The sequence below is a fragment of the Ananas comosus genome, unplaced genomic scaffold, assembly GCF_001540865.1.
Source record: "Ananas comosus cultivar F153 unplaced genomic scaffold, ASM154086v1, whole genome shotgun sequence".
NCBI classification, from domain to species: Eukaryota; Viridiplantae; Streptophyta; class Magnoliopsida; order Poales; family Bromeliaceae; genus Ananas; species Ananas comosus.
The window spans coordinates 21571-45411 of NW_017890556.1; the positions used below are offsets into that span (position 1 = coordinate 21571).

Consider the following 23841-nt stretch of genomic DNA (forward strand, 5'->3'; position numbering starts at 1 on the left):
TCACTTTCGTACCCTGTGGTTTAAAATGTATCAAGTTAGTACCCTGTGGTTTTATTTTTGTATCAAGTTAGTATCCTATGTTTTATTTTTCTCTTATTAATGAAATATTAAATCATAGGATAGTAAAGTGTGAAAGTGAAAAACTATAGGGTACTAACTTGATACATTTTAAATTGCAAAGTACTAACTTGATACACTTTAAACCAAAGGGTGCTACAGTGAGAAAGAGTGAAACCCATTTGAAGAGCGAAAATTTACGTTGATGATACAATATGAATATGACAAACACATAAATAAAATTATTAACTTTGATATAATAATCATTTATATAGCTATTTATTGTTGAATATAATATAAATACTAGTGTAGCAAACCCGGGCGATGCGGCGGATAAAATTATAATAAAAATTTACAGATTAAATAAACAAATAAAAACATTAAAAAAAAATAATCATATTTGATTGGTTAATAACGTAAAAAAATATATTAAAATTCTTTTAGAATAAAAACACAACACAACATAGAACAAAAAAAGAAAACGAAAAAAAAAAAAAGAAACTTTGGGAGAATAAAAATTATTGCATAGATATTCTGAAAAGGCACTTAAAATTTTGTGAAAATAGAATAACAAATTTAAAAAGGCAAAATGAATAGGCTCAAATTCACATTAACTAATCATATAAAGAATTCATCCTTCCTATTCACTTTTCCAATCCAAATCAAATTCCACTTAAAAGTCAATGACTCAATGACTATGATGTTTGCATATGGACATCAAGTTGTTATACCATCACAAAATTAGCAAGGAATGTAAAAATTTTAAAGCAAAAGTATAAAGGAATATACAATAGTCATGCAAAAAAATTGAAAATAATAATAGTTAGTTTCAGCTATTTATTTTTAATTCAATAAGACTCACTGTTAAATTGTAAAGACTCAACTTTCATACATTTTATGACAACTTGTATATTATAGTTAGCCTGTTGATGTAATTGTAGTATCCTTAGCTTTTGAGTTGGTGAGGAAAAAAAAAAAAAAAAAAATCTTTTGAGTTGGTGGATAAGTACCTCACCAACTCCCTCCTGATGCTTATCAACTCAACCCATTGAAAACTAATTAGCCTTCTCTCTCTATCCATCCTTAATTTAGCTCGTGGGCAAGGTGGAGAGCTCGAGCTCGGGTGGAGTTGCCGTGGAGCTCGGATCGACGTCGACGTCGCGCCGCGGAGCCGTCCGAGCATACGTGCGTCGCCGTAGTTTAGCGAGGAGGCCGGGCGAGGGAGTGTTTTCGTCGTTCTCGACGCCGTGCCGGAATTGGAGTCGCTGGTTGAGGTGGGTAATCTCTCATTCCTCCATGGATTTCTTCTCTACTTCAAGCTTCATTCAATTCGAGCTTAAGTGCTGATTCGCAGGATCTTGTCGTCGACTGTTAGTATTTCTGCTCGTACGCGACGTAGGAGCATTGGATTTCGACGAGATTTGGTTCGTTGGAACCGGGACTTCGAGACGAAGATTCTGAGCCCAAGATCGCAATTTTTGGAGCAGGTTTGCCCTGTCGAACCCTAGTTTTACTAGGCTGCTGTTTGCCGAGCAGATTTCAGAGATGCTGTTTCGCAGGTTCCAGCGTCGACGTTTCGTATTCTGGCCCGTTCTCTGCGTAGGAGCGTCGGAATTCAGCGAAACCTGGGCCATTGGATTCGTGACTTCGAGACGAAGCTTCAGGACCCTTGTTTGCTGAATTTGGATAAGGTTAGCTTGGTCGGATTTAACGCTTTCTTCGCTGCCAGGAGTTGCTTGAGAGGTGGGTTACATCGGTTTTTACTCCTAAGTTCATATTCGTCGGCATGTATAATTTTCGACCTTTGGATACTCTATTCTAGCTCGAATTCATGGATTATATTGTAGATTGCAAATCTGAATTTGGAGCATGTGGTAATAAATTAAGTAGGTTATACATGTTGGACTTGGAAATTGAATTAGGAGAAAACCTGCGATTTGGACCTGTCACTTGTTTAAACTGCCTGATTTAGCTCTAGGAGCCGTTATTAAATTGTACTGTCGCAGTATCTTCGAGACGAGTACTCCAGGTAGTTTAGATTACATTTACGCTCGTGCTGGTGCGCCGAGTGGATTTTTACAGGATCGTTCAGGTTGTTCCCGACTGGTGGGTGCCGTCAGAGTTGACGGTGGACCCGTATCGCCTTTTTGGCGTCAGATTGTGCCGAGGGCACATTACCTGTTGGTGGTTAGACCAGTTTGAGTCGGTTACTTGACTTTGGCTTTTCAGAGCCTGTTTGAGCTCGACAGAGATACGCTGCATACTCGGTTGGGTAGCGCCCACGAGTGCCACTCCGGAGTCAGGCTTTGTGCTTTCGCGTTGGTGTCGCTCATGCCAGTTGGACTTGCTCTCCACGGACCAGTTAGTGTGGATAGAGCCCGATAGTCGCAACGGGGCAGGGACGGGTGTATTCACAGTCCCGGGGACGGGTATGCTTACAGTCCCGATTGGATTGGGTCAGATTTGACATTTTCTACAGTTGGTTAGTGTAGAGCATGATAGTGTAGTGATTGATAGCGGTAGAGTGTACTTCCTGCTTTTCCTACTATTCTTGCTCCCTTCTGTAGACTTAGTGGGTGGACCGATGTTGTTTTGGGCGGTACCCACTGAGGACTACTTGTTTTTATAGTAGTTCTCACGCCCAGTTGTTACCCCTGTTTTGCAGAGCCACAGGTTTCGGCTGCTGCGCCCTTCGCGGATCAGGATCAAGGCAAGGGCGTCGCGAGTTAGAGCCCTACCCGACTGACAGAGCTAGAGGCACCCTACTGCAGGTAGTTGTTTTACTTCGAGCTTATGTACATAGTACTTAACTCGCCAGTGCGAGTAACGCTGTATTTTGGATTTGGACTATGTATATGAACTCAGTTTGTTTAGCTTCTGTTTTCTCTAGCAGCTCTCTACTACTGTTCGTAGTAGTGTTTGATTTACTGGTACAGCTGTCGCTTCGTATACAGGGAAAATTTCTTTGTATACGGCAGATTTGTCGGCGTGCCCGGGGAACGAGACATCCGGGGCGTGACAGTAATATGCCAATGTAGTTGTTCAATTTTTCGTTTCCCATTGCTACATCCAGCAAACAATAAAGAGAAGTCATTTTAGAAGTGATAAAAAGAAGTGAAAAATGATGACACTAAGATCTTTTGAATAATTGATGTTTGTTAGAGCAAATTGTCAAGTTCAGGTCAAATAAATATATTGAATAAATGCGTCCTGGTTCGGTAGCCATGTGTCCAGAATAGCAGATCTTATCTACATTCATATTCAAAAAGGCAGGCAAAAGGGGTGAAAGCAAAAATAATTCTCAATAACTAAACTGGAAGCCACTTGAATTCCTAAAGCAAAATAAATTACCAAAACCAAGTTGAAAGGCAGATAAAGATAACAAAGATAACTAAGTAATAGTCAAAGTAGATAAGAAAGTCTAAATCTAGAAGCAACCCATGAAGATGAACATCATGACTATCAAAAATCCTTGACTTATGAATACACAGACCACCCTCAAAAAAACTTAAGCATAAGTATAATAACATAGAAAAACTTGAACATAACGATAACATTAAAAACAAAAAATCTTAAGCTCATAAGTGTTGAAGAGATATAAAACATAGGAATAATGACTTTTAACTTCTTTGGTACAAAAAAAAAGAAAAAAGAGAGAACCTAATAGATGCAGCAGAGATAATTTCATTACCTTGCTCCAAGATAAAAGTATATAAACCAGGGTACTTTAGCAGATGGATATTAGATCTACAACCAAAAAAAGTACGATTTATGAAAGCTTATTAAATATGCAAAAGAACTATTCCTTAGACTGAGCGCTTCCTACTAACACATCGGTAAACATGTTTTCTAAAAGCCAAAGCTCAGCCAAATCTAACCCATATTTATATACAACATTGTGAATCAGGTTAATGCCACTTCTTAGGTCAGTGATAGGTCGAAAGCACTTATCCATAACTGTGGATTCAACCCGTTGAGATAGCTTGTTTAGATACTCCAAAGAATCCCCATCAAAACAACGAATCCAAGAGAATCCAACTTCCAAATCATTCTATATTTTATTCAAAATCTACAAAAAAAAAAAAAAAGAGAATGAAATTGGGAAAATATAAATTACTTCTTGAAACAATCAAAAATGCTAGCCGAACACTAAAATGACACATAGCCCACTGAAATCATGAGACATATATAGGCGCTTTCAGATTAATACAAAAGCATAGTTTCTGAAACTATCTTTTGTTTAGTTCAATGCAAAACTCTACCAATGCTAAAAATGGAAAGTGCCATGAGTATATCAACAAATTGTATAGTGAATTTCTAAAAAGCTAAACCAACAAAAAAATAGACCAATCTTTCGCTTATGCAGTCTAATGGAAAATTGGACTTGTCGGAGAAAAGCATAAGGCATATGGCTGATACCATTCTGCAACTTTGCCCACAAATGAAGTTTTTCCATTGTTGGGATGGACAGAAAAATAATCAACCTCAAGCATACAACCTTGGTGGTCTACAAAGATTAAGTAGTCAAGAAAAGTTTCGTCATTCCAAATAGTTTACATGTTAAATAATAATTGATGAAATGAACGGTATAATAAATCTGATACAATAATTTTTCTTACACTGAGTGCAAGATAATAGTTAGGGAGCAGCAGCAGAAGAAATTGTGCGGCAAAACCTGCACATGCAGTTTATATAGTGCCATTTTCTAAGAGGAAGCATACGCAAAGATAAAAGTATGTATTTGTGATAATAAGCCAAAGAGCTTGGCTTCTATTCAATCGGTTTGATAGCGTAATGTCTAATATCTATTCTATTATGTTTAATAATATACTCTGCTTCTGGTTGAATAATTATAAATGTTTCTATTGGATAGAATATAGTGTGAGTTATAATAGTTCTTGACTACTAAACTCTAAAAAGTTCTCACAAAATTAAATAGGACAACTGGGACAATTATTTTTTATTTGTTTAAATTTTCCTAAAAGGTATTTAGAGCATTGGATCCTTCTCTTATGTTTTGAATGTTACAGGTGCAAAATTTCTATTCAACAATGGCTGAGATTGAATCTCAAACAAAAATATTCATCCTGGAAAAGCAAAACATCAATGTTTTCATTAAAATTATAAGTTAAATGAACAACGTAAAATGAATATACACCGTGACCAATTAATCTTCAGTAGGCAGTGATCAAACAACAAAAAAGAGACTAACCAATCCTCCAAGATATCGCCACCCCCTTCCACGGCCTTCAACATCGCATCCAACCTTTTGCCTCGCCAATCTGAGCCTCATGAAGCAAACCACTGTACACCTTCCCCCTCAACCCCCTCCAATCAGGACACGATCCAGCGCGACGTCGGCAGGGTCGCACATGGGGCGGAGGTTGAGGCCGAAGTAGCACTCCGACGACGCATACATCATGCACGCCATCGGGAGCCCCCAGCCGAGGTACTCGAGCGTCAGTATGTACTGCGCCATCGCCCTGGTCATGATCACGTCCAAGTACTTGGTGTTCGGCCACACGCGCCGCACGATCCCCTCCCAGTTGTCCCCCGAGCACTCCGCGGCGATCCGCTGGGCTAGTTCGGGTTCCGGCTTGGTCAGGAGCTCTCCGACGGCCTCGCGGACGAAGGGGTCGGTGACGACAGCAGGGTTCAGGGTTCTGGTGGATAAGTCTTGACAGAGCTGGGGCCAGTGGAGGCGGAGGGCGCGAAAAACCGAAGGCGAAGACGGCGCCGATGCGGAGGACGTCGGCGGAGAGGAGGAGGCCGCAGAGCATCTGCGCATACATGCTCTGGAAGGGGTCGGGGCAGAGGATGGCGACGGTGGGGCCGGTGTAGACGTTGTAGGAGTCGAAGGGGCGCGCGTCGGCGTGAGATCTGGGAAGAAGAGAGAGAAGGTGGAAGGAAGACCGCGGCAGAGAAGACGTAGGTGAGGTGAAGAGAGAGAATGAGAGGACGTTGGGTTGGGGGGGTGGGGAAGTGGGGAGCGAGAGATAAAGGGACGCCGGGTTGAGGTTGGGAGGGAGCGGGAGTCGAAGGGACATCAGGTTGGGGGGTAGCGGGAGTCGAGAGGTCTCGTGAAGGATCAAGAGAGAGAAGAACAGATTGAGAGTAAATAAAAATAAATAAATTTCAAAAAAAGATGGTTTTGCCACATCAGCTTTAAATCATGGGGAGTAATATAGAGTTTATAAATTTATAGATACTAGTTAAGGGAGCCCGCGCGTTGCGGCAGGAAGTTAACATAACAGTAATTTATTACAGTTTTTAATATTATTTTTTTTTCAACTATGCATTAATTGAAAATGTATCAATTTTATGAATTTGAAATTTTGTAAAGCAACATGGCTTAATTTTAAGTAATTTATTGCGATGACATCAAGAGATCTAAAAATTTTGATATAAAAAAACAATAATAAGAAGAATACTTTAAAATATTGAAAAGATTTATAAAAAAAATGATTTTGAAATTATAAAAAAAATAACGAAAAGATAGGGGAAAAAATCAAAAAGCCTCCCTATTGTACATGCACTATTTCTCCGAGTAAGAGAACCATGGTTTTTGCAGCAAAATATATAAGGAGATTTATTTGACTCTTTGTCATAATTTAGCCTCACCATATACTTTGACAGAGCACGAACATATACGTCAAAAGACAAAACAACATCTATACTTCCACTGAAAAAAATTGGAGCAATCCCTATTGTATAGAATTTTTTGCATCTGCACATGACATCTCTACTGTGGCCAAATATATGAAATAGACTATTTTTAAAGCTAAGATTTCGTTATACCATATATTTGGTCACAGTAGAAAAATATGTGGAATAACAAAAAAAAGAAATCTATACTTTGAACAATAAACTATGCAACATCATTTGCAAGATAGTCCGGCAATTTTCTTTTCGCTAGCTCGCTCGGAATCAGTCAATTCTAAGTTAGATATAATCCAATATAAAAAATTACATATAATCCGATATATTAATAAACAACTGATTAACTTTCTTTAAGTATCACTGGTCTAAGCAGCGAAAAAATAAAGAAGCTAATATTTTAAACGACTGAGGAATGACAATAGGAAAACTTAAGGCATTTAGTCCGAGCTGAATATTGGTAAGGAATTAGAACTATCTCTATCATGATGACCAAATTTAATACCACTCCAACAAACCAAGAATCAAGGAAGAACACAAAATTCTAATTGTCTTTCTACTTTGTAGATCATGCAACTACATGAAATAGACACAACAAAGATAAGCAGCAGAGATTAGTCCAATAATTACTTAGTTGTAGGATCAAAATGGAGTGCCGTTAGTAATATGGCTCATTTGGTTTCAAATTAATATGGGGTTGCACAACTTTTGCAAGCTATGTCATCCTTCAAACATTAATAGAAACCGTCATCATCACCGACACCGAGTTTGCATAAAGTTTGTTCAAGCAACATTCAAGTTCTAATCGCCAGTCACTATACTATTTATCAGCACTCGAATTAGTAATATCCGAAAGTGACAGAAAACAAAGAACATGCAACTACATGAAATAAAGGCGGCAAAGATCTAGTCACAGGATCAAAATGCAGCGCCGTTAGTACTAAAGCTCATTTGGGTCTTATGCAATAGCCAAGCAACAACAGTCAGCACCAACAATGCGCCACACCTTTACATGTTGGGACTTTCCGAAACCAAACAAAACCTTAAGGAAAGTTCCAAAAGAGGGAAAAAACAGTGCAATATGCTTGAAAACCAAACAAACGTAGACACACATGCACATTTGCGAAACCACGCAAAACCTTCAAGAAAGTTCTTATAGTTAACGTCGTAGAGCATAAAGTAAAAATGCAATTAGAGCCAGATTCTAAAATAAATCCAAGCCCTAAACAATGCCGAGCTAAACTGATGAAAACCGATTAAAACTTGTTTAAGCTTATTAAAGGAGGTTGACTAAAGCAAAGACGCAAAAAACTAACAAAGCTGCAGGCGAAAACAGTGTTCGTAGCAGAGGCGTGAAAAAAAAAAAAAGAATAGTTACAGTATAGGCATTCGGAAACTAATCTGTTTTTTTTAGAAGGCAAAAAGTAGAACATATCAAAGACAAAATCTAGTGAAAAGCATTGACATTTAGGAAACATAGAAATATAGTGGTATAAAAACCCAAAAAGTTACAGGATATATGTACTTAAAGGCAATACAATGAACTCCAAGAGTTGGTTGCCTAGAAATTGGACCATCCAAAACTCATAACTCATTTTAAAAATTAATAAAAATTTTAGAAGAAGAATCAATGAACCAACTCAATTTATGTAGTGGCTCTACCTGAATTTTGGTAGAGAGCAGTGCTTAAACAACTAGTAACCAAATGTAATCACTAAAAATTTGAAATAAAAATATAACTATCCAGATAATTATTAAAAATAAATAAATATACGGCTCATTTAAAGTAAAAAATATTAGCTTTTTTACATTTAGCAATGGTTCGATTTCTTTTTTGGAAAGCATAGTTTAAGTGTCTTGTAGCCTTTTCAAGATTTCGTAAACAGCTAGTTGATTAGCATTCCAAAATTTCCTAAATAGTGGGGTCCTGATTTAGTTAGGAATATATTGGTTTATGAAGTTAGTAGTCATATTGAAGAGAATTTAGAGAGACAAAAGGCATTTTTAGAAACTATACCGAATATAAGTACTGGAAAACCAAGTTTTTTATGCATCATGCTAGATAGGAATTGTATTTAAATTTTTTGCTTGTTTCTAAATTTCCTTTATCTACATCTACTTTTCAATCTCAAGTGGTTAATGACCAAGAGTTCTAATAATTAATTGGAAAAGGGTGTATAAAACAAAAGGAGAAGGCTTAAATACATGAGATATGAAAGAAGAAACCTGTATTTTGCTAAGTTGGCAGTAGTATTACAGCAGGAAGAAGTACAATGGTCAGTGAGGAGGGCGATGAAGATAGTTACCTGCCAAGATATAAGAATATGAAGAATTCAGTTCAGAAATGCTACACAAATGCAACATATTATACAAATCAAGATATAAGAACCAAACCTTCAGGATCCAAGAGAAGAGAGCAATGAGTGTCCGCTGCTGATATGCAGCAGTATTTATAAACGAAAATTGAGAAAAAAAAAAGAGACAGGACTTGAGGCAGCAGAAATGAAAGAATTAAATGCAAAAATTATGAATTTAAAGAACGAAATGCAACATTATGGATTTTATGACCAAAATGCAAAAATAGCTTGGAAAAGAAAAGGAGTAATATAAATTGAAATGAAAGAAGCTCAGATATGCCTTTAATTGATCACAATGATATTAATCGCAAATCCCCTCTTTCCTAGTCCAGATCCTTTTAAGAATAAATGCCGGAAATGTTTGCTGTAAAGCATCCAAATCACCTTGACCCATAACTCATCTGATATGAGAAAGAACGCCAAAAAAGGAAGATGGAGTCGAACATGTCTTTAGCTCAACAATTACAATGGCTTCCAACATCAGCCTGGTTCAAGCAAGCGCCTTTTCATCATCACAATGGCCTCTTTATGAAGATTTAAAGAACAGCCCCTTTCAAGCAAGCAAGCACTAATATCTTCAAAAAACAGGGGGTTCAAAATCAGGTGGAAATAGAAATGTGCAGACAAAAAAAAACACCAGCCCCTTTAGTATTTATAATAACTAGAGAGAGGAAAAGCAAGCAGAACACAGTGAGAGAGGAGAAATCAGGGAGAGAGAGCACAGAGGGACAAAGATGAGCAGCCGCATGGAAGCCCCACAGGAAACCATACACAGGAGGGGGCGAGAGAGAGAGAGAACGCGAGCGCCATGCCCTACGGGAGGTGGGCTGCGATCGCGGAGGATATACCTTGCATACCTTGCATTAATGTTAATTAATGCCTGCTGACCACACACCACAGTGAGGAGCCACGCCGGACTGGACAGCTGAACATGTGCGGCGGAGGAAAAGACGTGGCCCACACTGCCGACGGCACAACGGCAACCCCCCGCTTCTACGGAAAGTCGGATGGGACAGGACAGACGGGCGACAGAAGGAGGGGAGGCGCCATGCCGTACGGCGTTGCGGCTGCGCAGAGAGGACGAAGGGAGAGCGAGGGGGGGGGGGACGCCGCGCCGTACTGTCACGAGGTTAGCATTTTCGCCCCAAAAATCCCCGCGCGGCGCTCAAGTGTCGCACACCCGAGCCAGCCTTCTCGAGTCCCTTACACGGACAAGTCTCCCAGACTTAACAGCGGAATACCAATCCAAGCATTTAGCCAAGCTTGCTCCTCCCCGAGACTTACAGCCCGACCCTTCGCCTGTAATCGAACCCCTCGTCGGACTCCGCGAGTTCCCAACGAGCAACCCCAATACCGAGGTTGGCCACCAAGCTAGGTGCATCCCCTTTTGCCAACCGATCTCTCCTCGAGAGTGCTTCATCACCGAATGCCTTGCTGCCTTCGTCGCCGACCCAAGGACATTACAAGTTCTCCCCCAACTTGTACCACCACAAGTCTAGCCGAGCGTTCTGCCTCACCACGCGTCCCGCTCCCACGACTTGACCTGCACGCCACCCGCGTCAAGGTCCGGGCTCCGCGACATCGCATGCCACGAAAGGCACTCACGAACATAACTCCTTTATGTCTTGCCTCATGCGCCTGACAACGCCCATGGCCATACCGCCTACGCGGCTTGCTCGCTCGGTCCAACAGCTTACCTCCGAAAAGCCACCCAAGTGTGCGCCACAAGCTCGCTTGCCCCCAACATCAGCACCTCAGCGTGACACCACGCACGTCCATGCTTCGCACCTCCGTGCTTCGCATTCGACCCGTGCGGCCCTCGTGTCCCATCGCTCCTGACAAGGGAACCAACAAGTCCACACCGTGCTTCTCGACCGTCTCAACGACCCTCGCTTTGCCACGGCGCTCCGCGCCCTTGACTCCCATAGGTTCGCCTCATAAGGCCCCATACAAACGAACCGGCCTCGCTCCGCATCGCTAGCCACTGGCCCCTCCTTGGCTCGACCACGCCTGGCCGCTTACACCACTGGTCCAGTCTCTCAAGGTTCACTATACGGATACCGATACCGCTTGCCTCCTTGGGTTCCGCCCCTCGAGTCTCGTAGGCCACCCACCTTACGAATTCTCCCTCGGCGTGCCTCCCTTTAGCGTCCCTATCGAGTCTTGCCTTCTTGGCCTTCGTGGGCGCCGCGCCCCACGAATCCCCGCTCGGCACACTTGCCTTCGCGAGCCTTGTCCTTTACGGAGGACCGTCCGTCGCTAGACTATCCCTCATCCGCTCGTACGCTCCACTACAGAGATCCAAGCCGGCATAAGGTAGCGCAAGCGATCCTAGGGAGGAAGCCTCCCGGTATTCCCCGCTTCCGTAATGTCGTCGACCTCTCTCGTCTCCGACATTACCCTAGGCCCGTGTCCCTTCAACCGTCCATTAACCGGCTACACGGAACGCTAGGCTTGGCTACTCCGCTAGCCAAGGGACGACCCATGTCCTATGGGTCGACGGGGGAGTCGGGGCCACTTACGAAGTGTCCACCCCTCCTCTAATACCCTTACGAGGCATCCACTCCTTTGGCACCCCGGGGGTACAAAGGTGCTCATCGAGGGGTACGTTTTCCAACCCCGCATGCGGCACCTATTTTCATGTCATGGCACGGGCCATTGCTAGGGAATTGCCTCCGTTGACTTGACAGCGACTCCTACCTAACGGAACGCCTCAACTCCGCAACCCCATAACTTCGTCAACCCAAATGCCTACCAAATATGGCCCCCAAAGGTGTCACGGTCAAGACCCAACGATCGACCCGTGACAGGCTCCCCCACTTGAATCATCGACGTCCTCGTCGATGCTCTTCCACTTCTTCAAACTCTTGCCAGCAGTACTACTCTTCCAGACCAGAGCCACCCACGGCCTTGGCATCGCATGCCACGCTGACCTACCCTCGAGTTCGTCTGCTCAACAACGCTTCTGAAAAGCCCATTGGTCCTCCTCGACCATCCACTCCATGTACGTGTTCTGTCCCTCCCTGAGTTAGAGCTCCCCAGCCTTGGTGCCTCGCTCGCACCACACTAACTCCTCCACGGAACCAGAACTGAAACTCATAATCCCTCGGATTGCAAGATTGCACTAGCACTCCTCCATAACTTGGTTCTCTCCATCGGAGCTACTCGACCTCCACGCCCACTTCGCCCTGACTTAACCAAAGTTCCCTGAGTCCAGTAGCCAACCTTATAACTCCTGCTCAAGGAAATAGTCCTCCGACTAAACTTCCCCCTCTGGGATTCAAGGTCATATATCCATCGACCTTGGACTTAGGGGTTAGACTCCAAACGTCCCTCGTCTTGGAGTTCTCCACGCGAATCAGCACGCTGCTCGTCTTCGCCTTTGCCCCTTACCATAACATCAGATTTCACGCCTCTCCCTAGGCACCTACGACAGATCCTCGATCCGACGTTCCCAGTCTTACACGGCGAGTCCTTCCACTCGACTCCCGTCCGCACATACGGCGAGTTCCTCCACTCGAACTCCCGTCCTCATCTGCGGCGAGTTCCTCCACTCGAACTCCCGCCCCCATATACGGCGAGTCCCTCCACTCGAACTCCCGCTTCCATTATATTAAAGTTTGTCTTATTGAATTTTATAGGTACAACTCTTGTGGGTACTCCTGCCATACTCGTGCCCTCTCCGCAAACAACTTTTGCCACCCAATGCCTCCACAATCGCACAACGTCGAGCTCCCCCATGGTCTCCTCAAGCTTTCAAGTCTTTCGTCGGGACTAGCCGGCCTCGACTACTTCCTGCTCTACTGACTTCACCACGGACCCTTGTCATGCCTCCTGACTGCTTTGCATTTCGACTACTTGTTGATGCACAGCACCTTTAGCTTTTGTCCTACAAACCCGTTCAAGCCCCTCTCCATTAGGCTCTCACGGAATTCCACTTCGATTCGCAATCAAAATGTTCGGCCAAGTTCGAGCCAATCGAACACCTTGTCTCTTTTCGCTCGCAACTTGCCATATCCCCATTCTAGGGAAACCACCCTCATGATTGATCGCTGAACGAAACTCAGTTCACTCTCTGCTTAGTCTGAACCTCAAGTCTAGTTGCCACGGCACTGCCGCTACCCTGCGCGCACCGCCCTTACAGAACTTCGATACCTCGACCCTTCCCGCAGTTGCGAACTGTCCATACTCTAACCAGCACCATGATCCCGGGTGAATCCACACACCACTCAACCCGACTAAGGATGTCTCATCTGTCCAACTCGTGGGCACATTGTAAAGAGCAACCGATCTCCACACCGGCCTTTTCGCACCAAGAGAAGTGCTAAGCTCTCTCGCAATCCTTGGTCCCCTTCACAACCTAGTCCAACGCCTAGCTGTTACTACCATGGATTCGTCTACCTAGACTCCCAACTTGAGCTCCACGAAGCGAACTCTTTTACCACATGTGTTGTATCCCACTTCCTGTCATAGACGAGCTCCTTCACCGAGTCAATGCACATGGGAACACTTAATGACCAAGCGTGCTCCCCCACTCTGAGTCGTTCCCACAACCAAGCGCACTCAGACCCCATCGGCATTCTCAATGCCCCACATTCCGCTCTTCTAGTTTCGGCTCTGCCACAACCTTCACTAATCCCTCAAGCGGAACCCATGTCATCCATCCAATGGATACATGCATGCTACCTCGAGCCACCGACGCTGTCACCGTTCTGCTCGAAGCTAGTCTTACCACCTCACTCCGCGAGTTAAGGTTCCAACCTCAATCCATTCTCTTGCACAAGGATGCCTTCTCTTTCCATATCATGGGCACACTCCAAAGAGTCATCGATCTCCCCATCGATCTTCCTTTATCAAGAGAGAAATACTGGTCCATCAAGTAGCCCTTTGGTATTCCCGCAACTTTGGTCAAAGCTGCTCCCAACGAAGACTACTGCCCGTCAGACTTCAAACTCAGCATACACGAAGTAAACTCTTTCGCTCAGTGTTTCACCGCCCAATCCATATCCTTTCGAGAAGCACCATCGTCGAGGATTCACATTCAGGAATACATCTCCACCTTATGTACTCCCCCACCCTGAGCCGTAAGCACCTCTGCACAATTTAGGTTCCTTGGGCATTCGCAATACCCAACTCCGCGGCAACCCCAACCACGGACCGCAAACTGATTCTTCATAATCATTGCCCCGTCGTCTGCCACACGACTAAGGCCTTCACCATTTCTCCATCCTGAGAATGACTTGAAAATCCTCACAAGATACCGACATGAACTTGGCTTTCGCCCCACCACGAGTCCACACCAACAGACACTTCCCTCGCTGTTATCTGACTCTCATCCATGCGTAGTGCAAGTCCGAACCACCCGACTTTACTCGTCGCAAAGAATTCGTGGGCAGCACCAATATCCATCACAACTCAACTCCGCATCTCTCACAAGCGAAGTATTGTCCCAATGCAGTCGGCTCCAAGTCCTTCCGTCAGAGTGACTCTGCTCACTCCAACTTCGCCGCCAAGGTCGCACCTTTCGGCCATACTTCCATCCCAAAAGAGCTCAACATAGCTCTGATACCACTTGTCACGGGGTTAGCATTTTCGCCTCAAAAATCCCCGCGCGGTGCTCAAGTGTCGCACACCCGAGCCAGCCTTCTCGAGTCCCTTACACGGACAAGTCTCCCAGACTTAACAGCGGAATACCAATCCAAGCATTTAGCCAAGCTTGCTCCTCCCCGAGACTTATAGCCCGACCCTTCGCCTGTAATCGAACCCCTCGTCGAACTCCCCGAGTTCCCAACGAGCAACCCCAATACCGAGGTTGGCCACTAAGCTAGGTGCATCCCCTTTTGCCAACCGATCTCTCCTCGAGAGTGCTTCATCACCGAATGCCTTGCTGCCTTCGTCGCCGGCCCAAGGACATTACAAGTTCTCCCCCAACTTGTACCACCACAAGTCTAGCCGAGCGTTCTGCCTCACCACGCGTCCCGCTCCCACGACTTGACCTGCACGCCACCCGCGTCAAGGTCCGGGCTCCGCGACATCGCATGCCACGAAGGGCACTCACGAACATAACTCCTTCATGTCTTGCCTCATGCGCCTGACAACGCCCATGGCCATACCGCCTACGCGCCCTGCTCGCTCGGTCAAACGGCTTACCTCCGAAAAGCCACCCAAGTGTGCGCCACAAGCTCGCTTGCCCCCAACATCAGCACCTCAGCGTGACACCACGCATGTCCATGCTTCGCACCTCCGTGCTTCGCATTCGACCGGTGCGGCCCTCGTGTCCCATCGCTCCTGACTAGGGGACCAACAAGACCACACCGTGCTTCTCGACCGTCTCAACGACCCTCGCTTTGCCACGGCGCTCCGTGCCCTTGACTCCTATAGGTTCGCCTCATAAGGCCCCATACAAACGAACCGGCCTCGCCCCGCATCGCTAGCCACTGGCCCCTCCTTGGCTCGACCACGCCTGGCCGCTTACACCATGGGTCCAGTCTCTCAAGGTTCACTATACGGATACCGATACCGCTTGCCTCCTTGGGTTCCGCCCCTCGAGTCTCGTAGGCCACCCACCTTACGAATTCTCCCTCGGCGTGCCTCCCTTTAGCGTTCCTATCGAGTCCCGCCTCCTTGGCCTTCGTGGGCGCCGCGCCCCACGAATCCCCGCTCGGCACACTTGCCTTCGCAAGCCTTGTCCTTTACGGAGGACCGTCCGTCGCTAGACTATCCCTCATCCGCTCGTACGCTCCACTACAGATATCCAAGCCAGCATAAGGTAGCGCAAGCGATCCTAGGGAAGAAGCCTCCCGGTATTCCCCGCTCCGTAATGTCGTCGACCTCTCTCGTCTCCGACATTACCCTAGGCCCGTGTCCCTTCAACCGTCCATTAACCGGCTACACGGAACGCTAGGCTTGGCTACTCCGCTAGCCAAGGGACGACCGATGTCCTATGGGTCGACGAGGGAGTCGGGGCCACTTACGAAGTGTCCACCCTTCCTCTAATACCCTTACGAGGCATCCACTCCTTTGGCACCCCGGGGGTATAAAGATGCTCACCGAGGGGTACGTTTTTCAACCCCGCATGCGGCACCTATTTCCATGTCATGGCACGGGCCATTGCTAGGGAATTGCCTCCGTTGACTTGACAACGACTCCTACCTGACGGAACGCCTCAACTCCGCAACTCCATAACTTCGTCAACCCAAATGCCTACCAAATATGGCCCCCAAAGGTGTCACGGTCGAGACCCAACGATCGACCTGTGACAGTACGAAGAGACGGCTGCGTTCCCGAGGGAGGACGGTGACTACCGCAGCAAAGGCGGAGAGGACGAAAAAGTCAGAGCGAACCATCCCGGCGAAGACAAAGAAGAAGAAAGGAGAGAGCGGGGCATTGGGGGAGACCGCGGGGGGGCCGCGGGGCGGGGGGCGGGCGCCGTACGCGAGGGCGGGGAGCGCGAAACGCGGGGAGGGCTCCGTTAGGTTGCCAAATAGAAGTTTATATAAATAATAATATAATGAGCTAAAATTAATTGGTTTTTTTCTTTAAAAAAAGTGAAAAATATATAAATAAAAACGAAAGTTGAACAAGTTAACGGTGCAGGAACCAAGGAAAAATTATCGCAAAAAATTCTAAAATTAATCTCCATAAAATCACACGCATCGAGATCTCCAGCACCACAAATATGCCACAATTATTAAGAAATTAAACCCCTAAGAGGAAAAAAAAAAGAGAGGAAGAGAGAGTAAAGATGCGATTTTTAATCATATTTTGTTCGATTAAAGCTTAAAAACCCTCGATCAACGGAGAAGCAGAAACCCTAGACGAGATAAACACAGAGAGATCGCACGGATCCGGAGAAACCATAAGATCCGGTCGAACCCCTATTTCGAAACCACACAAACAACCGGAAACCCTTATTTCGAAACCACACAAACAACCGGAAACCCTAATTTCGAAACCACACAAACAACACAGAGACGACGACGACGACGACCAACGCAAGAGGAGGACGAACACCAGTATTTCACCGATTATTACATACCATTACTACTGCTAGTAGTAGTAGCAGTAGCAGTAGCAGCAGGAGGAGTGGATCGGCGAGGAAGAAGGCGACCGACCGGCCGACCGGAACCCTAGAAGAGCTGGCCGCAGTCGGCGATGGTGACGGTCTCGGAGGTGGTGCCGCTGCAGGATCCGACGTTCTCGATGGCCCTGACGACCTCCATGCCCGCGACGACCTGGCCGAAGACGACGTTCTTGCCGTCGAGCCAGGGCGTGGCGACGATGCAGATGAAGAACTGGGAGCCGTTGGTGTTGGGCCCTGCGTTGGCCATGGAGAGCACCCCGGGCCCCGTGTGGCGCCGCACGAACTTCTCGTCGGCGAACCTCTCCCCGTAGATCGACTCCCCGCCGGTGCCGTTGCCGCGGGTGAAGTCCCCGCCCTGGCACATGAAGTCCGGGATCACGCGGTGGAACGTCGACCCCTTGTAGTGGAGCGGCTTCCCCGAGCGCCCCACGCCCTTCTCCCCCGTGCACAGCGCCCTGAAGTTCTCCGCCGTGCGCGGCGCCTCCTTCGCGTACAGCTCCATCACGATCCGCCCCGCCGGCGCCCCCCCGATCGCCATGTCGAAGAACACCAGCGCACGACGACGACGAGGACCAACAATCTGATAAGGAGACATAGGGTTTTTGGGAGTTGGGTGCGCTTTGGATAGAGAGCGAGAGATGGTGGGGTAAGCGCGGGCTGAGGGTTATTTATAATGGAGACCCGGGGTGAGTGAGGGGTGAGGGGATTCTAGTCCTCTGAGGATCCGGACCGTTGGAGGAGGACACGTGGCGTGATAAGGAGGTCGGGGGCGGGCATGTGCGGTCGCCACTGGGTGTGACATTCGCGCGGTGGGAGACGATCCGCTGCGTGGCGGGTTGCGTCGAAGTTTTTACAACCGGGGCACGTGTCGTGTTATGATTGGTTCTGTCCAGGGCGTAGCAAATTGCTGCGCGCCCGGATATTTTCGGTGCTTACGCTGTGGGGTTTAAATTAAAAAAAAAAGAAAAAAACCCGGTCCGCCACGTCATCAGAGAGCTACTCTACATGTGCGCCATTGTTTCAGTTGTCCAGGTGTATTTTGAATTTTGAATGGTTCGGTCTAATAGACCCGGTCTAGGACGGTGTTAGACGATAATTAATAATAATAATAATAATAATAATATTGTCAATGGATAAGGATTAAAGTGGAGCTGCTTTAGTCTTCTTTTCAATCTATACCTTTGCTTTGCAGCCGCACATCGATTTCGGACTAAAATTTATCGGAGCGGATTTAATGGCGATACCTGGTCTCTATAGATTTGCTCAGGTACTCTAGTCTTTTTTATCTTTCAAGCTCACCTGTTTCTTTTGAAGTAGTAAAGAGGATAAGGTTCCAACATTAAAATTTTATGATTTTAATGATAAAGAACGTTGAGTTTGCCACTAGATGTTTAAGTTTGGAATCTTAAGATAGGCAATTTTATGCACAAAAAAAATATTGAAATCTCCAAATACTTACTTCAAAGATCTCGCTTTAATGTGACCATAATTGGTTATTCGCCTTCTGACGAAAGTTGATTATCCAAGTATGAACGTAAGATTGTTTCCGATTCGACGAGTGGAAGTTCAATGCATTGAATTTGTTATATTCGTTCTCTGAGTTTCCAGTTAGCTCGAGCCAATCTCAGAGAGCATCGCTAAAACTTCATATTTCTTCTCGTAAATTGATTCTATTTTTAAAACGTTTGCAGGACACCATCAAGAATTGAGTTGCAAGTATGTATGGATGGCCCAAGCCACTAGAAGTGACAATAATGGATCCTTCAAAGTAAATGACAAAAAAATACCACATAATTACGGAGAAGGGATTTTTTTTTTGTTTTGGGGGCATATTTACCTCTCAAAATACATGCACTTGCCTCTATACCCCTCTAAAGTTACAATAGTCCCTAAATTGTTAGAATTAGCCCATATTTGATGAATACCCTTCAGCTTAAATTTGTGTGGATGCCCATCAGCTTTTGAGCTTTCCGAGTAGTATATAAGGAACTATTTTTTCACTTTCAAATGCGAAACGCTCTTAAGTGGCGGTTTGACATGGACAGTATCGGCTACTTTGTAGGGCTTAAATACAAATATGGGCTATTTCCATGGACATGCTTTCGAAAGGTTTACATACATAAAAGAAGCCAGTTGAAAATTATTTTTGACCAGGGATTTAAGTGCCGTGACACGGGGTCGTGCCGGAAACTTGCCGGCACGGTACGGCATGGTGCGTGCCGAGCCGTGCCGGTCAAAAAAATTCTTGTGTGTCGACACATAATAACATGAAATATTTATTTTCTTTAGCAACAAAATATTCTAATTATTTTTTATGTCTTTTTATCATATCTTTTGAACTGTATTAAGAAAATTACTTACTAATTTAAAGAATAGAGGGTTTTGAGCTGTGCCATCGGCACGGGGTGTGTATCGTGCCGATATTTTGTTGGCACGGTACGGCATGGTGGATACGGCCCATGCCGACAGGCACTTAAAACCTTGATTTTGACAAGTGTCACTGATCCTACTTTGGAAAATCTTGCAGAGCCTTGAAGAAGCCGGTCGGAATTCTCCATGTGAGGGTCGTGAGGGCGTCCAATCTACGAAAGAAAGATTTTTTGGGTAAATCAGATCCGTACGTGAGGCTCAAGATGTCCGACGATAAAGTTCCATCTAAGAAAACAACAGTAAAGCACAGCACTCTCAACCCTGAATGGAATGAGGAATTCAAGTTCACCGTTACGGATCCGGAAACTCAATATTTGGATCTCAGCGTCTATGATTGGGAACAGGTGTGTCCTTTTCCACTAACAGATTTTCTGTTTTCGTGTCCTTTTTCAATTTATCATTGCCATCTATTTCCGTTAATTTGAAAAAAAAAAGAAAAGAAAAAAGAACAGGCCACTTTTTCATTTTTGAAAGGTAAAAATGTATAGAACTTACCTAAACTTTGGACCATTTTGAGTTGGCTAAGCAACCTTTCAAATTATTTGATTTGAATCAGTCAACGACTCTTTAACTTTAAAATTTAAATATGTTGTTAATCTTTACAAGTTTAATTAGTATTCTTCATGCAATTCTCGAAACTATAAATTCATTAATGTAAATAATTAGCTCAGATTTTGAAATCAAAGTAATATTGACCGAGTCAAATCAAACGAATTAAAAGGCCAATTCAAATGGTCTATAGTTTCGGTAGGTTCTGTATGTTTTAACCTTTTTCAAATTCAGCTCGCTTTCAAACTTGTACAAGTAAACAGAACCCCGTTCGCTACAGGATCAAGAAGCGCGGTTTTAATAACTGATGCACAATTTTGAAATGTGGACTAAATTGCAAGAAAAGAAAGTGTGGCATTTTAGCGAAAATGCCATAGTGTTTGTTCTATTAAGTAATATTATGTTTTTGTTCTTTTCTTAGGTGGGCAAACACGATAAAATGGGCACGAACGTTGTTCACTTGAGAGATCTTACGCCCGATGAGACGAAAACGTTGACTCTTAACTTGCTAAAAAGTATGGATCCGAATGATCCCGAAAATGAGAAGCCGCGCGGAGAGATTGTTCTCGAGGCAAAGTATAGGCCTTTTAAGGAAGAAGAACTAGCAAGAGATGTCGGTGAAGGCGCAGATATTGTAGAGAAGGCTCCGGACGGTACTCCGCAGGGTGGCGGTTTGCTTGTTGTTATTGTTCACGACGCGCAGGATCTCGAAGGAAAGCACCATACGAACCCATACGTGCAAATATTTTTCAAGGGAGAGGGGAAAAAAACCAAGGTATTTTGTGTGAGAAGCTCGTACTTACCGGTTTCGTTTCGAATTTGAGATGTTTTTATCTGTACTTCTGCAAAATTATCCATCTACATATGCGCTTCATAATCTTAATTTGCGACATATATTATATATCCGTTGTATTTGCAAATGATGAACATCGTTCTCTAGTAGTTTAAGTTTTTGGAGAACAATGGTTGTATCATTTAATTTAACATGATATCAGAGTAGGACCTTGTTTCATATAATTTATAATTTAAGTGGGCATATACGCAATTTGAAGCCTCTTTTGTGCAGGAGGGGGTACGCGATTGAAAGCTCCTTGTATTTTTAGTATTTTATCATCTGATAACGGAATATTTTCTCGATGCAGCGCATAAAGAAAACTAGGGATCCAAAATGGGAGGAGGAATTTCATTTTGTATGTGAGGAACCACCTATTAATGAAAAATTGCATGTAGAGGTATATAGCAAGCCATCGAAGGTTGCGATACTATCTTCCAAGGTACAGCATATCTTTTCGACCATTCGCCAAGAAAATGGCATTGTATTCGTTTAATTTTTCCGTGCTTTTATTTGACTATAGTAATTCTATCAATTCGCACAAAATTATGTTTTAGTTATTTTCAATTTTACCACCGAAGAACAGAATTTACAGGGAAGTTAGCTGATTTCGTACATCATGTTTTCATCAATGAGGTTATGATTTTTTTTTTTTTCCATAGCTATATTTCTTCCACATGTTCTTTAAAGTTATGATCAGAAACTAGTGAAAATTTATAGTAATCTTAATAAAAATAAATCGATAGTTCCATTTTATCAGATAGTTTGATATACCGCTCCAGTTCTTATTAGCAATTGCTATTCCAATAGTTTTGTTTGCGGTTGATATTGATATATGTTGAATATTAAGAGCGCCGTCTCTGACAGCTTTAAGCTTTTGGAGAATAACAACTGTTTCATATAATTTAACAGTGTATAGTTTTCTCCTTCTTCCTACCGTATGATTTGATGTTAGAGTTGTTTGTTAGTTGAAATCATACTTATTTTTTAGCTTCTAGCAGCGTAATTTTGTTTTTTTTTTTTCGCTTCGGTATCATGCAGGAAAGTTTGGGTTATGTCGATATTGGCCTTGCGGATGCGGTCGGGAACAGAAGAACCAACGAAAAATACGACCTCATCGGATCAAAAAGTGGCCGGATTCAGATCGAGCTGCAGTGGAGACCTTCTTAGAACTCTTTTAAAGAGCGAAATCCGATACTGTATTTATACTGAAAAGAGAAAAGAAAGAGGAGGCTCATTCCTTACTATGATGTAAATGCTAATGTAAGATATGCTACTGTAAATGTACTGTAAATAACAGGGAAATGAGTTCATGCAGTTATTTTCACCTAATTTTCCCTCTTTTATTTTTTGTGGTGTACTTGTTAGTATGTTTTTTTTTTTTGGGTCAATTGCATACATGTCTCCGCAAACATAGTGAATTGTAGATATATTCCTCTAAAGTTCAACTTTTATAAGTTATCTCTGTAAAAAACTAAAAATTCTAATGTTTTCATATATGTTCCTNCTGCCGTTAGAATTTGTTAGAAAAGTTTAGTTAACCATAGATTAAATACTTTATCCGGATTAATTTTTTATATTTTTACTTTTTTTATATTATACTATTATAACTTTTGGAGGGATATATTTGTGATGGCAAAATTGAAAATGTAAATAGTTTTCTAACAGTTTTATAACGGTAACAAAGTAGAGGAACATATCTGAAACATTAGGATTTTTGCAGGGATAATTTATGAAAGTTGAACTTTACAAGAATATATCTGTATATATCTCTCTCTCTCTCTCTCTCTCTCTCTCTCTCTCTCAACTCGATCTTATGATAGCTATCGTTTTCCCGAGATAACGGTGGGTAAACAAAAGCTACTATCTCGAAGGTTTAGCTGCTAGTCGTGGCAACTTGTACTAGATATGGTGAACTTCACAAATCTTTAGTTTAAAGTTTAGAAAAGCTGTAGTAAACGGATTACTAGTTTCCCAAAATTTAAAATATTAAAATTACCAACTATACTCCGCAAAAGTGCAAATTGCCGCATTTCTATAGGTTTAGTTAATTTAAAAACAATCTTTTAAGAAATTTGATAAATTTTGTTCTAGATATGAGAACTAGAACTAATATTCTGAGGATAATAATAAAAAATTTCTTATAAGTAAAAGTCGGCAAGTAAAAACATAGGTAATCTATCTATTCTCTTATTACTATCTATTCTCTTGTTATAGCTTTTACATACTTTAAACTAAAGATTTGTGAAGTTTACCATATCTAGTACAAGTTGCGACGGCTAGCAGCTAAACCTCCGAGGTAGTAGCTTTTGTTTACCCACCGTTGCCTCGGGCAAACGATAGCTATCATAAGATCGAGTTGAGATATATCGTGAACTTCACAAATCTTTAGTTAAAAGTTTAGAAAAGCTGTAGTAAACGGATTACTAGTTTCCTAAAGTTTTAAACATTAAAATTACCGGCTATACTCCGCAAAAGAGCAAATTGCCACATTTCTATAGGTTTAGTTAACTTAAAAACAATCTTTTAAGAAATTTGATAAAGTTTGTTCTAGATATGGGAACTAGAACTAATGTTCTGAGGATAGTAGTAAAAAAATTCTTATGAGTAAAAGTCTGCAAGTAAAAATACAGGTGAGCTACCTATTCTCTTGTTATAGCTTTTACATACTTTAAACTAAAGATTTATGAAGTTTACCATATCTAGGACAAGTTACCACAGCTAGTAGCTAAACCTCCGAGGTAGTAGCTTTTGTTTATCCACCGTTCCCTCGGGCAAACAATAGCTATCATAAGATCGAGTTGATATATATATATATATATATATATATATATATATATATTTTAATCCGACCTTATGATAGTTATCATGATTTG

At 43.4% G+C, this 23841-nt stretch overlaps 3 protein-coding genes and 1 long non-coding RNA gene across 6 annotated transcripts; 2 read left to right on the forward strand and 2 right to left on the reverse strand.

Annotated features, from left to right (window-relative positions):
* Positions 1-1032: 1032 nt before the first annotated feature.
* LOC109703871 lies at positions 1033-2761 on the forward strand. 2 transcript variants are annotated; one of them, XR_002214047.1, is made up of 4 exons: positions 1066-1331; positions 1412-1544; positions 1617-1800; positions 2723-2761. It is a non-coding gene; the product is annotated as an uncharacterized LOC109703871 (long non-coding RNA). The 2 variants fall into 2 exon arrangements; XR_002214046.1 differs by lacking the exon at positions 2723-2761 and having other exon boundaries at positions 1033-1331; positions 1617-1955.
* Positions 2762-5138: 2377 nt separating this feature from the next.
* LOC109703874 (probable indole-3-acetic acid-amido synthetase GH3.2) lies at positions 5139-5920 on the reverse strand. Its single transcript, XM_020224601.1, has one exon. The coding sequence runs from the start codon at positions 5843-5845 to the stop codon at positions 5378-5380; it is 468 nt and encodes a 155-aa protein (XP_020080190.1). The 5' UTR covers positions 5846-5920; the 3' UTR covers positions 5139-5377.
* Positions 5921-6984: 1064 nt separating this feature from the next.
* Positions 6985-17811, reverse strand: LOC109703873 (peptidyl-prolyl cis-trans isomerase-like). 2 transcript variants are annotated; one of them, XM_020224599.1, is made up of 2 exons: positions 17110-17811; positions 6985-9020 (listed from the first exon to the last, which is right to left on the reverse strand). In XM_020224599.1, the coding sequence occupies exon 1, from the start codon at positions 17747-17749 to the stop codon at positions 17201-17203; it is 549 nt and encodes a 182-aa protein (XP_020080188.1). In that variant the 5' UTR covers positions 17750-17811; the 3' UTR covers positions 6985-9020; positions 17110-17200. The 2 variants fall into 2 exon arrangements, with proteins under 2 accessions (XP_020080188.1, XP_020080189.1); XM_020224600.1 differs by lacking the exon at positions 6985-9020 and adding an exon at positions 9499-9646.
* Positions 17812-18340: 529 nt separating this feature from the next.
* Positions 18341-22188, forward strand: LOC109703872 (synaptotagmin-2). Its single transcript, XM_020224598.1, has 6 exons — positions 18341-18421; positions 18846-18922; positions 19682-19928; positions 20555-20908; positions 21276-21407; positions 22007-22188. The coding sequence occupies exons 2-6, from the start codon at positions 18873-18875 to the stop codon at positions 22133-22135; spliced, it is 912 nt and encodes a 303-aa protein (XP_020080187.1). The 5' UTR covers positions 18341-18421; positions 18846-18872; the 3' UTR covers positions 22136-22188.
* The last annotated feature ends 1653 nt before the right edge of the window (positions 22189-23841 follow it).